Source organism: Kogia breviceps, chromosome 2 (assembly GCF_026419965.1).
Source record: "Kogia breviceps isolate mKogBre1 chromosome 2, mKogBre1 haplotype 1, whole genome shotgun sequence".
NCBI lineage: Eukaryota > Metazoa > Chordata > Mammalia > Artiodactyla > Physeteridae > Kogia > Kogia breviceps.
The window spans coordinates 140505482-140520224 of NC_081311.1; the positions used below are offsets into that span (position 1 = coordinate 140505482).

At 35.5% G+C, this 14743-nt stretch overlaps 1 protein-coding gene across 1 annotated transcript in view; it reads right to left on the reverse strand.

Annotated features, from left to right (window-relative positions):
* TLK1 (tousled like kinase 1) overlaps positions 1-14743 on the reverse strand; it is a 152473-nt gene that overhangs the window by 54997 nt on the left and 82733 nt on the right. Inside the window, exons 4-6 of the mRNA XM_059053516.2 lie at positions 6559-6634; positions 3297-3343; positions 1698-1793 (exon numbers count right to left, since the gene is read on the reverse strand). Coding sequence (XP_058909499.1) covers positions 1698-1793; positions 3297-3343; positions 6559-6634 — 219 coding nt within the window. The remainder of the gene's footprint in view (positions 1-1697; positions 1794-3296; positions 3344-6558; positions 6635-14743) is intronic.

The window sequence follows — 14743 nt, forward strand, 5'->3', positions numbered from 1 at the left end:
AATAGGCTTTTGCTTAGCAACAACTAAACATTTCTTAAGTTTTTATCAGGATAATAATTCAAAACATAATTGGGGATGTCCCTGGTGGCACAGTGGTTAAGCATCCGCCTGCCAATGCAGGGGACACAGGTTCGAGCCCTGGTCTGGGAAGATCCCACATGCTGCAGAGAAACTAAGCCTGTGCGCCACAACTACTGAGCCTGCGAGTCACAACTACTGAGTCCACATAGCACAGCTACTGAAGCCCGCGCGCCTAGAGCTCGTGCTCCACAACAAGAGAAGCCACCTCAGTGAGAAGGCTGCACACTACAACAAAGAGTAGCCCCCGCTCACAGCAACTAGAGAAGGCCCACGCACAGCAACAAAGACCTAACGCAGCCAAAAGTAAATAAATAAATTTATTTTAAAAAAATTAAAAATAATTTTTAAAAAAAACATTATTGAACTTTAAAAATTTTTTAATCACCATTTATTCAATAAGCATTAAGTATCTCCCTCTTATAAAGCCCAATAAAAGAGACAACCAGCCATATATGCCCTGCCCTGAAGGAACTTAACAATCTGGTACCATAAAAGCAAATTTAATACTTTCAATCTGTTAACTAAAACAAGGCCAAATACATTATTTTAAAACAAAAATATTAAACAGATTATAATGGTTCAAAAAGTAAAACTGTAAAGACCTTAATACAGAACTCTTTTAGTAGTGGGTAACACTAATACATGCCCATATGTAATATATCAATTTACTGATAAGTTTCATGGTTTATCTAGTCACTAGTTCTAAAATACATTCACTGAAAGCAACAGATTACATCATGTACCAATGCTATCACTACAACTCAAAGTTATTGTTGAGTCTTATGCTTTACTTAGTATATGGCAATACGATGTGCCCCAAGGTACAAAATGAATAAGACATTAAGAAGTATATGTCTACAGACAGAATTAGAAAGGGACACTGGAAGTAAAAACAGAGTACTTGAATAAATAAGAGATACTCTGATTTTTAAAAATTTTAAATTCATCTTTAAATTACTGAAAGCCAACATTGTTTTTCTGGTTAGACAATGAACTTTCACATAATGAAAGTAAAAAAAAAGTAGAATAAAATCCAATATGTAGAAAAATGCATATAAAAGAACTAGGTCTTAAAAATGTTAGAAACAAACCAAAAAGTTATAAGACAATTTTCAGGTCCAAGATCCTTCTCCTATGCCAAACTACATTATCCGAGGCTGATGGCTGCCTACTCTTTATTTCAGGATTCCCAGAAAGGAATTAATTATGCTACCATTTTAGTGGTTAAGAAATTTAATTGTTAAGATCCCTGACTAGGGATCGAACCCGGGCCCTGGCAGTGAAAGTGCCGAGTCCTAACCACTGGACAGCCAGGGAATTCCTGGTCCCATCATTATTCTATAGAAACATTACTTCTTTGGGGAACAAATTCCCCCAAAGCGAAGAACACATCTTACAATTAATTCAGGAAATCTTTAACTTAAGAATCTTATTTTCAGAAATAAAGTTCTAATAGCATCAAATCATTAAAAAGAATTCAAGTCATCTCACAGAATGATTTTTTTAAGATACACACTAATATATGTAAAAAGGTCTCAATAAAGACAAATTATAAAAGTTATTCATTCAGTACACATAAACTCTGAGACACAAAGACTACATACGTAAAAACTTACAGATGAGGAAGGAGTGGAATGTGAATGTGAATTCTGAGGAGAACGGATTGCAGGAGGTATGCCTCTTACTGGACTTGAGCCATTTCCACCTTGGTACTGAGGGAAAAAGGAAACATCACTATTTATTAACACAGGTTTAGACAAATATTATTTTAGATATGGCATTATGAATTAATTTAAATATATCTTATTATTATTTTTGTGGCAGACTTAAAGACAAATTCCCCCAAAGCAAAGAACAAGTCTTATTTTTCCTTCAAATTTTAGCACAGTTCCCTTATTTTTGTTAAACCAGTATGATCCCTAATCCCAAGAAACTTTAACATGTTTACATGTAGAAGTTAGTGAACATAATCAACTATCTTAAAACAGAGCTGTCAGTCCCAAGATCTGTTAAGTATCCAAATGTTCACAGCACTATAAAAGAACTATACAAATGAAGTCCCTTCTTTTAAATAGCACAAAGTCTAATAAAAATCAATCCTTTCTTACATGCATAACATGCATTATAGTGCATGACTTAACTGCATATGAAAAGAAGCCAACCTAATTTGTTCCATAGCTTTCTCAAGTCTCATGTTTTTGAATCAAGAATGGAAGGAGAAAACAATTTGCTGCTAATGACCTCATCTCAGGGTATAGGTATGAACAGCAGAGATGGGGACTTCCTAGTGTGTTCATTAAACAGCTTCTTGCAACCTAGGAGCTTTGTCTAAATTTATTATCTATAGCGCCTAGTGTAACACTCAGCACACAGTAGGCATCCAAGACGCTTGAGATTTGTTTATTTGATCCTACCTTTGGCAAAGATTTTTAATGATATTAACACTAAGGGACTGAAATCAACTAAAGAGCATTAGGTGTATCTTATAGTCTGCAACAGTTTTAGCTTAGACACTGTAAACTCAAGAAAGAAAAACAATGGAGGATAAAAAATATATATATATTTTAAACACAGCCCTTCTCCTAATCACCAAATTCTGCTCTCTCTCAAGGAAATATAAATATTTTTCAACTGAGTAGATCATGTTTGTTTTAATAATCACATTAATATTTTATAATGATAACTGATAGACAGAAGTGTTTCTGTGTAGAAGAAAGGAAACATTCCAGACTAAGTAAGAATTTAAATTTACCACTGTTTATTATTTTCAGGGACTCTTAGATTCACATCTTTATCATTATTTAATCTCCATCCACAGGGCTCAACTGTTGCTGTGGTACTGAAAGCAGAAAGAATTCTAGAGGCTGGGAGACTTAAAGCTACTCTTTGCTCCTTCATTTAGAATTTGCCTTTACGTAGGCTACTTTATATCTCTGGCTCTCTGTTTCCTCATCTGTAAAATAGGAATACTAATAACACCTGCTTTGACTATCTCCTGGATATAAGCAAATACAGGAGAAAGTACTTTGAAAATTATGATGTGCCATACCAAAGTAAAAGTAAAGTTTAATATTCCTAGAAGTCAGGACATCACATAGTACTGAAGTTCTGCTGTAATTAAGTAGATAATCAAAAGTTGACTTTGTGCTTCAAACAAATTATTTCAGCCCATAGCAAAATTATATTAAGATCTGAAGATATTTCTCAATACTTACTTCAAAATAGTCGCTAATTTTGTGGCCACGTCCCCCAATATTTTTTCCTAAAATACAGAAGTAAAAAATTTTATAGATTTAAAGTCAGTCATGGTTATCTACCACATACTATATCAGAAAGAGAATGTGCCAAACTTAATTTCCCTAATACACACAAAAATAATCTATTTAATAAAAAGAATATATTTTAGTTGGGTAGTGATGGTCATCAAAAGAATATTAAGAGCCCTCAGAGGGTCAGATGCCGACTTCAGATTTCCAAAACTCAAACAATATTTCAATAGATAAATGTCAATTTTTAGAAATCCTGATTATGGGAGAATCAAATGAATAAATCATATAAAAAGATCTCTGCTTTTAAAACTACGCTATTCAGATTGCTTAATGGCTAATAATTTCATAAAAACATGTCAATTAATAAAAAAAGATAAGTGGCAGCTGTATAATTGACAAACCAATTCATACCTGTAAATAATGATAAAAAAGCTTGGTCAACACAAACCATAACAAACTGACAATAACATGCTTTAATATGAATGCTATATTGTAAAATGTTTTGATTTTCTAAAAAGTATTTCCAAATTAATAGGATTTTTAAAAAAATAAACTAGATTTTAAATATTGTCCTTATATGACCATATTGATAGTGATCCAAATTATTACAGATCACAGTTCTTTAATTAAAAGTTTTGCTCTAAAATGGACTTAAAAAAAAAATACAACAAAGAAACAAAATGGACTTTTCATTAGTTTTATAAATATTGAAGTAAGAAGTTGCTAAGAAATATGGCGTTTTGGATGGGAGGCATCCATCCTTCACTAGAATTATACTGAATAATTGATTCAAGCTACAAAAGAAAAACTAATGATAGCATAGAGTCAAAAGCTTTGGATAGTATAAACATATACATTTATCAATTCAATACTGACTTATATACATTCATTCACTTATCTTATTCAACAAATATTTCTTGAGTGGTTACTATGTGCCAGGCATTACTGAGATAAACAAACAATACATTTAAAAGTTCAACAACCTCAAATTCCTTCTTGGAACAAGGTAGGGGGAAATTTTTTTAAAACTAGTAAGTAATCAGGACTATAAATACTACCTAGAAATTTTGAACACTAGTTTTGTACAGATTTATTCAGAGGTCAGGGAGCACTATAAAAGTTTTATACCAAAGAACTTCCCTTCTGCCTGTAACAACTTTCCTGCAGATTCTGAAGAGGTGCTATTTTTAATGAAGACAGAGACATTTTTTGGTTGCCTACCCAGAAACTATTTCCCCAATTTTTTTCCCTGACTGAATCCAAATTTTATTCTGTTAATATTCCCTCCCCTATAGAGCAGATGTAACTTCAGGGGAGGCTGACTCCTATCTGGCCTCCATTCCTAGTTCCTTCCTTCCTTTGGATTAGAAATGAAATTTTGTTGAGGTATCACACCTTCTCCACACAACATGTACTTCTAAATGGAACTTTACCCCATTTTCATTTTCAGAGATGGGCCTGATTTTTTAAAAATATTTATTTATTTATTTGGTTGCACCGGGTCTTAGTTGCAACAGGCGGACTCCTTAGCTGTGGCATGCAAACTCTTGCTGCGGCATGCATGTGGGACTTAGTTCCTTGATCAGGGATCAAACCCGGGCCCCCTGCAATGCGAGCATGGAGTCTTAACCACTGCGCCCCCAGGGAAGTCCTGAGATGGGCCTGATTTTAAGGGCAATAATACCTCTCTTGGACACAATTGGTTTTGGAATGGATACATGACCCTATTCTGGCCAAGAAGATGACAGGAGAGGTTTGCTGTGGACTTAAAGAAGCCTACATCAAAGAAACAGGGAAAAAAGAAAAATACACAGAAAACCAGCCTCTCTCTAAAGCAAATACAAATGTGGAAGATGAAATGAGGAAATGCAATTAAAACTGGCCACAGTCCTAAAACCATAAGAGAAAAGCAGACAATTCTGTGGATGGCAGACCACAAAGAAAAAGATGTGGCTTCTTAAAGACACAGGTTGGATCAACCAACCTAGAAGTCCCAAGCTATTTTGGGACCTGCTTTTAAAAGTGAGTTTTAGGGCTTCCCTGGTGGCGCAGTGGTTGGGAGTCCGCCTGCCGATGCAGGGGACGCGGGTTCGTGCCCCGGTCCGGGAGGATCCCACGTGCCGCGGAGCGGCTGGGCCCGTGAGCCGTGGCCGCTGGGCCTGCGCGTCCGGGGCCTGTGCTCCGCAGCGGGAGAGGCCGCGGCAGTGAGAGGCCCGCGTACCGCAAAAAAAAAAAAAAAAAAAAAAAAAAAAAAAAAAAAGTGAGTTTTAAATCTGAAGTTATATCTATCAAAACTAATATAACTAAATAAATCCAAGCCCACTAACCACAACTTGGGGAAATTACACTAAGATCAAAAAGGACCTCAGGGCAGATTGAAATACAAAGTATCACAAACTTAGAGAAAGGTGCTAGAGTGACCCAACTCCCTCCTTCCACAAAGATGCAAATATATTTCTTGATGCCAGTGCCACATGTAAATACTAGTAAGCCATGGGTTCATGGCTCTAGATTTTGTGGCTCCAAAACATGTAATATATGTATAAAATCATCATTACACATGATTTAAGAGCTCAATTTATTGTATTTAATTTTGAGAAGCCAAAATAAATGACAATACTACCTTGTCCATTATAAGAAGTTGTGTAGTCTAATGAAAGTAATTTTCTTACAGTTCGTAATACAAAATGTAAATAGGAAAGAAAGGATGAAGAACAGGTATGGAAAGAAAAAGATGGCGCTTTAATGAAGTACTTCAATCATTTTTATATAGTCTCTTTTTTTTTAATAAAAGGGATGAGTAAGTTTGGGTACTTGTCTCAAAGTAAGATATAAAGTTCTTATTCAAAAACGAGAAGCCATTTCAATACCATAATTCATATAAAGAGAGAAAACGTGATAAAGGCAATGCTTGTCAGGTTTGGACATGACACTTTTCTTTCTAATTCTCAAATTAAAAAAATAAGGGAAATGTCAAAAGCTTAAAAACAGTAACCATAAACTACTGGTGATACAAAAAGATTCCAATTTCATATAATTATTTCTTACACAAAGTACATTCCTAAATTATTATTAATGCAGAAATTACATGGTATCTATAGAAATCACAAAAACACACTATTTTTAAAAAATTATTAATTGATTAAAAACCAGAATAATTAATTGTAAATGCCTCTTCGGTTCTGAAGGAAGATTTTGCTTCACTTACCCTGACTACTTTCATTCTGATTTTCTGCTTTTCTCTTTCTTCCTCTGGATGATTCTGATTGTTTCTTCTCTGGTGTCTATAGAAAGCAAGTTAACAGAACTTTAAATTATAGTTTTAACAGACAAAATTTTACAATCACTATAAATGTCATTTTTATTTTCGAGGTAAAAAATTTTGCTCAATAGCGTTCATGCAAAGTAAACATGTAATTACTTACATACAATTTATTTAAAAGATAAAGTTTCCTATTGTGTAAATTTTTAAAATTTGAAGTGTAGGAGACCTGGTACACATTACCTGAAATTTACATTTACAGAATTTGACTTGAGGTGGATGATAAATCTGAGAGTAATCAGCCTTTAAAACATGCCCTTCAAATTCTTAACTAGATAGAGCAAAAAACAAACAAAAAAACCCCCACAAAATAACAACAAAACACCATATGTTTTTCCCATTAGTTTTCTACTATTCATATATATTCTATAGAAGTAAAATGAACTTGGGCTAGAAAAAAGAGCAGAACACAAACCTTAATATATACAATCCCTACTAAAAAGAACCACTCACCTAAATGCCTAAAAATTATTATCCAACAACAATCAAAGCAAATTCATAGATTATATCCTAAATCAGGTGTCTGCAATAGCCAGACGGCCAAATCTGGCGGGCCACCTGTTTTTGCAGGGCCCGTAATCTAAGCATAATTTTTACATTTTTAAATGTTTGAAAAATATAAAAACCAAACAAGAATATTTCATGATATGAAAACTATAAGAAATTCAAATTTCAGTGTCCATAAATTTGGTTCTATTGGAACACAGTCACACTCATTCATTTATGTACTGTCTGTAGTTCCTTTCACACTACAGCAGCAGAGTTGAGTAGATGTAACAGAAACTGCATGGCCCATATAAAGCCTAACTACCTGGCTCTTTACAAAAAAAATGTTTGCAGAGCCCTGTCCTACGTGATGGCTTGTTCTTAAATTACAGGTTTGCTCTTTTAACTGATAGGAAGTATTTCCATCAGGCTAAAAACAACACGTAATTTTTGTGCAGTCTGACAGAATGCTATGCTTAGTGAAAAATTAAAACCAAATGTGCACAAGGCAATGGCACAGGGCCCTCAAATTCTAGAAGCTTGGCAAGTATGTCTGGTGCCAGAACAAAGGATATCTGAATGAATGAAACATCAAGGCAACTTAAAATAAATCTCTAAAGGCAACATAGTTCTCCAACAAGGAAGGGACTTAATCCATATTTTGATGTCTCTTGTAAGTAGTTCTGTGATTAAATAGTATGAATGACAATATACAACCTAACTCATACTGAGCATCTATGGTTCCCCAAAGTATTATCTGGGGAATTTTAAGTTCTCTCACTGACGTTCTGCCAACAGGATAACAGATTCAAAGAGGTTTAAGTGAATGTTACTAATCTCTGAATTCTTTAAAGACAGAAGTTATACTTTCTCCCCACCTCCTCCTCCCAACTCCATATCTAGCATGATAAATAACAAATATTAAATAAATTACTCAAGGTAACCAGGATTCAAATCAAATTCAATTCTGTGTATTTCCAAGGCCTAAATGCTTTTTTCCCCTTCTATGTGTCATGATTATATATCCTACATCAAGAAGTAACTGAATGAATCAACCATACAAAAATACTTCAAATTTTCATTAAGTTCATAAATAAAATTCATTATGTCCAATAAACTGCCTATATGTTTTCACATCGTAAACCAGAGATCTTAAAGAAATCCACTCTAACTAGCAATCTACTCAGGAGACAGACTGACATACCAGCAATTTAAGGTAAATAGTTCATTAGTTTAGTTTCATACTCAAAATTACCAAACTCAGACTTAAGTGGTAACCAATCTGTTATTCTCCTTGGAATGAAAGTATCACCAAATTAAAAATTCTAAGTTAACAGTTTTATAAAGAACCCTATAATCTATCTTAAAACAAAGGAGGGGGGCTTCCCTGGTGGTGCAGTGGTTAAGAATACGCCTGCCAACGCAGGGGACACAGGTTCAAGCCCTTGTCCAGGAAGATGCCACATGCCGCGGAGCACCTAAGCCTGTGCGCCACAACTACTCAGCCTGCACTCTAGAGCCCGTGAGCCACAACTACTGAAGCCTGTGCACCACAACTACTGAAGCCCACATGCCTAGAGTCTGTGCTCCGCAACAAGAGAAGCCACTGCAATGAGAAGCCCACGCACCGCAACAAAGAGTAGCTCCCGCTTGCTGCCAACAAGAGAAAGCCTGCACTCAGCAAAAAAGATCCAATGTAGCCAAAGATAGGTAAAAATTTAAAAATAAATTAAAAAAAAAAAAAAAAAAAAAAAACAAAGGAGGGGACTTTCCTGGTGGCGCAGTGGTTAGAAATCCGCCTGCTAATGAACGGGACACAGGTTCGATCCCTGGTCCGGGAAGATCCCACATGCTGTGGAGCGACTAAGCCTGTACACCACAACTACTGAGCCTGCGCTCTAGAGCTCGCAAGCCACAACTACTGAAGCCCGCGTGCCCTAGAGCCTGCATGCCGCCAACTACCAACTACCGAGCCCGCACAGCTAGAGCCTCTGCTCCACAACAAGAGAAGACCACTGAAATGAGAAGCCTGGGCACCGCAATGAGGAGTAGCCCCCACTTGCTGCCTAGAGAAAGCCCACGAGCAGCAACAAAGACCCAATGCAGCCAAAAATAAATAACATTTTTTAATTAAAAAAAATAAAAGGAGAACTCCCAAATAATAATTTATTCATATCCTTCCCAAATTAATCTATATAAAAAATATAATTTAAGGTCAAGGAAATATGGTTTTTCAGAACAGTTTTAATGGTATACTAATTTTTAAGCATGGCACAATCCTTTTGGATTTCCATCTTAAATCCTAACTAGCTTCTTTGAATAAGCAAAACAAAAAACCAAACAGAATAATAAAATTTTGAAAGCTATATTGGAAACAACATTTTCTATCTAGAAAACTAAAGAATATATAATGTTGTAAATATATAATGTAAAGAATATATAATGTTGTAATATACCATTTTCTAAAGTATATTCCAAGGAACACTGGATCAGGGATAGATTGAGAGGCTACATTTTAAAATGGAAGGTATAGTAGGGTGGTTCAACTGGGGGTGAATAAAGTTAGATTTATTTATCACAAAGCTTCTAAGAACCATTAAAATACTAGCATTCACTGGCTATCTCCAAAAGGGGGATGGGATGCAAAGATACAGTATATGTGGCAATTCTCAAACTTATTTGGGATAATATTCATTAACTACTTTACTGGATATAGACTTCAAGATATTTAAGGTCTTTTTTATTTTCATTTTTTTAAGACATATACGGTAACTTAGTAAAACTTTTTCTCCAAGGCAAAATTTCCCTAAATTTAAAATTTTCTGGAATGGGGAAGTGAGACAGTCTTTTGGGGGAAATGTCATTTTGCTTAGAACAAACTAACAAATCCCCCAAATGCATAATGATTACAGTGAAGAAAAAAAGGCAACAGGCTTCCCTCTTTTAAACCAGAGAATTTGAGGACGGAAGAGGAAGAGAAAAAGGAGGATGAAGGAAAAAAAGGATGACAGGACTAAAATTAATTTTAAGACTGTAATCCAACACTAACGTGAGTAAGAAGTTGGAAATAGCTAATAAAAAACTGAAAAGTTGGGCTTCCCTGGTGGCGCAGTGGTTGAGAGTCCGCCTGCTGATGCAGGGGACGTGGGATTGTGCCCCGGTCTGGGAAGATCCCACATGCCGTGGAGCGGCTGGGTCCGTGAGCCATGGCCGCTGGGCCTGTGCGTCCGGAGCCTGTGCTCTGCAACGGGAGAGGCCACAACAGTGAGAGGCCCGTGTACCACAAAAAAAAAAAAAAAAAAAAACCTGAAAAGTTGAACAAAGCAAAAGATGAGAAAGGGAAACCCGGATATATCTGATTTGCCTATAAAGTAAATGTAGGCATTATAAACACACCATTTTACGTTCCCATGAACGTTAATCTTTTTTCACCCATATCCTAGTATGACTACCTCATGCTGACCTTTGACTTCATTCTCATCTCATAGATTATTTTAGGGCTGTTCTGTCAGCCCCAATGGACCATAATTTCCTCAGAAGAAAGTACCATGAGTCTCTGAAAAAACACAGACTAAGAATCCAACTCTGGGTCCACTATTTACTATAACTTTCAGTACGTTACTTAACCCAAGACTCAATTTTCTCATCAATTTTAAAGGTGATAATATGGCCTAAAAGGACTGTGGGGATTAAATGAGAAACATACCAGAAACATAAGTAGTATAGCATCTAGAACAGTGTATAGTCTGTATCAGTAAGCTATTCTTATCTGAACGGCTATCCTTCTATTACTCCAAATAATCCGCGCACTTTTATGTTTCAAAACTTCAATCATGCGTCACTTGTTAAATAATTAGCAGCTTCTGCCCTAAAAGTTTACAAATAACTTGTAGGGTTTGCAAAATAAGCAATATTTCAACTCTGATCTCAACCATAAGCCACAGAACTTACAGTCTAGGCCCTAATTATTACATCACTAACCCTAAGACAAATGTACTTTAAACAGTTTTTTTGGTTTTGAATTTAAATAATCTGAGCAACACCTATATTAAACAAAACAAAAACTCTCAATGAAGCCTAATGCTGCTAATTTTCCTAAGACATCGTTTGTGTATGGACTTATTTGGGGATTTAAAAGCTTGAGGATTTAGGATAGGCAGAAACTCATCAAATATTTAACCTCTAAAATGGCTCATCACTGAGAAGAAAAAGTTCAGAATACTATCTGCGACTTTCAAATTGTACTCCAGAGACACCTTAGGGGAGAGAAGGTTATGTCTCCAAAGTTACTAAAGGGAAGGAAGGAGCAGGTGGCTGAGCTAAGGCTCTAGCCACCAGAGACACAGCCTATCCCACCTCTACCCTATCCCTGGGAACACAGCATGTCTTATTTTAATATTGAGATTCTATATCAGATTTCTTCAAAGAAAGAGCTCGATGGCTTCAAAAATGTTTGAAAAACCACTGATCCTGACCAATCGATTTCCTAGAAAATCTAAGGGACATCAACCAGACCACTATTGCATTTCTGTAAAGTGTAAAACTTGGACATATTGAGCATTTTATATACAACATTTTCAAGCCTGTTACTGCTCTCACTAATGCTGTCATTCTTTCCTCTATTTTTTCTCAATTATTGCACTATAATTGACCACAACAGGGAAGGATTATTATGGAAGGCAAAACAATATAACTTGACTTTAAAGTAAAGATGGAAAGACTACAGTATTACAAAAAATTAAAGAATTCTGACATACAGTGGAACAGTGGTTAGGAGAAAATGATGGAAGAAGAAATTCATATTCTTTAAATCAATTCAGCTTTATAAATGCTAGTTTGTAATCATACCAAAACCTGAATGATTACTCTGATATTTAAATGTTCCAAGATATTAGTGTGTATTTATACAGCATTTTCCAGAGTTGGAAGGAAGTTCAAAAAACAAAGACAAATCTAAAGGACTCAAGAGGTGATAGTGATATACCTAATGTTCCAATTTCATTTGGAATTTAGGTCAGTGATTATTAAACAAGGTTTTCATATCTAATCATGTGGGCTGTTGGTTTATCTTGCAATAAAAATAAATCTGCCTTTCATCAATGCAAATAAGATCAAATATAAGGAAATAAGAACCTTAATGCTGTCACAGAATGAGGGAGAGAAAGCAATATGGATTGTTCCATGAAAACAGATAACCACCTCTACAAGCCTCCAACTAGAGATATTTTAAATTATTGGCATAAATGCATTATAGAAAATTGTAACAGTATGTGAAAAGATATTATAACATCAACAAAAGAGGAGTGGATATTAAAATTTATTCTTCACCTCTACCTTAGGTAGAGTCCATCAGCCCCAACTGAACAGAACAAAAAGAAAAGTGAGATAGCATCACCTGTAACAAAATTACTATAGTTAAGAGACACAGATATATTTAATTTCTTTCTGTTAAAGGAGAAAATACTTTAAAGTAGAAAGAAAAGTTACTCTAATATTAAATAATATCTGTAACAAAATATTCAACCCTCAAACTTGTCAGAATGAATTTTTTTCTGATTGATTCATTTAGCTAAAGACTGGTTTGAAAAACACAACTCACTGGCTATTTCAATGATTCATATAGTTACTCAGGTCTCAAATTCAAGGTCACTATAGTTGAACAAATGGCACATAAACCTTTTTGCCTGCAGCTGATAATAACCATGTTTTATTCACATTTCTAGGCAAAACTTAAAAATGTGGGAGAAATATTTATTTTAATGGCACATAACAAAACGGCACTGAATTAAAAAGGGAAATCTGGAGCCTTATAAAAATAATCAATGTAAAATAGATGTTCTAGTCAAGGATATCAAAGATACAAGATACTATTTCTTCCAACATTTTGCTATAAAAATTAGGTTAGAATAATGCACTATAAGAAAACTGAAATTCTGTAGTGAAAACTTCCTTGCTGCTTTGTATCCAATTTACATTTAGATAAAACGTATCATAAAATATGTATATCCTAATTCCAGGATGATTTTGAGCTGGCATGACCTGAAATTCAGTCTTTCTCTGCCCAAGAGTCAAACTTTAATACCAACAATTATCTGTAAATGTTTGCTTGAATCTTTGACACCTAAAAGATCTATTATTTTGCTGATTTCAATATAAAAAGCATAAAAAGTTCATGTACGCAACATTCTGGGATCCTATCACCAAATAAGAGCATTTCTTTGCTGTTCAAAGTAAACCCAATCAACATATCAGCAATTTTGAGTGTAGCCTATTTTCCCCTGTATTGCCTTTATCATTTAATAATACATAATATTAAAGATGGTAGAGAGGGCTTCCCTGGTGGTGCAGTGGTTGAGAATCTGCCTGCCAATGCAGGGGAGACAGGTTCGAGCCCTGGTCTGGGAAGATCCCACATGCCGCGGAGCAACTGGGCCCGTGAGCCACAACTACTGAGCCTGCGTATCTGGAGCCTGTGCTCCTCAACAAGAGAGGCCGCGATAGTGAGAGGCCCACGCACCGCGATGAAGAGTGGCCCCCGTGTGCCACAGCTAGAGAACGCCCTCGCACAGAAACGAAGACCCAACACAGCAAAAATATAAAATAAATAAATGAGGCAGAAGGAAATAACTGCCCTTTAAAAAAAAAATGGTAGAGAGCCAAAGAGACGAAATTAGGTAACCCTCAATTAAAATGCACTCTGCCTTACGGGTAACTAAAAGTGTGCCAGCTCACAACGTTTTTAAAAGCCTGAAGGATTTTTACTCCCTCCACAAACATACAGCATCCATAACCACATCAGTAACTAAAAGAAATATAATATTTAACCTTATTTTCAATTTTTAAAAACTACCTTACTTGCCATCCTCACAGTTGTACTTCTTAGGTTCCTATTACCTGGACCCATTTTAACTTACATTCACATATGCTTAAAAGGAGCATACTAAATCTTCGATATTGATAAAGCACAGTTTTGTTTGCCATTTTCTTATCGTTTACATAGCATAACTATTTCTTTGCATTTTCCCTTCTCTGGCTTTCCCTTTGATTTAAGGCTTTATCTGTTAAATAGTATAAACCATAAAATTAGAATAAAGCTGGACTTCCTCCTCTGTTCATATGATCTGACAAGCAGTTTTCAAATCATACAATCAGAATAAAACAGCCATAGAGAGCAAATGCTGTAGAGGGTGGGGGGAAGCAAATTTCCAAGACAACTTAGTCTGGAAATGTTGGCATTTTGAAGAGTACCTGTAATAGTAAAATTGAGAACGTGATTTCACAGCTTTTCTCCCATTGTGACACTCATGATGAAGTAACATATTCTGTATAGTATCCCTATAGACACCGGCTGAACATGAATCCCTAGATCCTTATACAATTATGTCTTTATAGATACTTTTAAGTGTAAATGCTGTGCCAGAGAATATGCACATTTAAAAATTTAAAGATATTTCCAAATTTTACTATCAAAGGTGATATTAAATCTTTACTCACACTAAAATTGTATGAGGGGCTTCCCTGGTGGCGCAGTGGTTAAAAATCCTCCTGCCACTACAGGGGACACAGGTTGGAGCCCTGGTCCGGG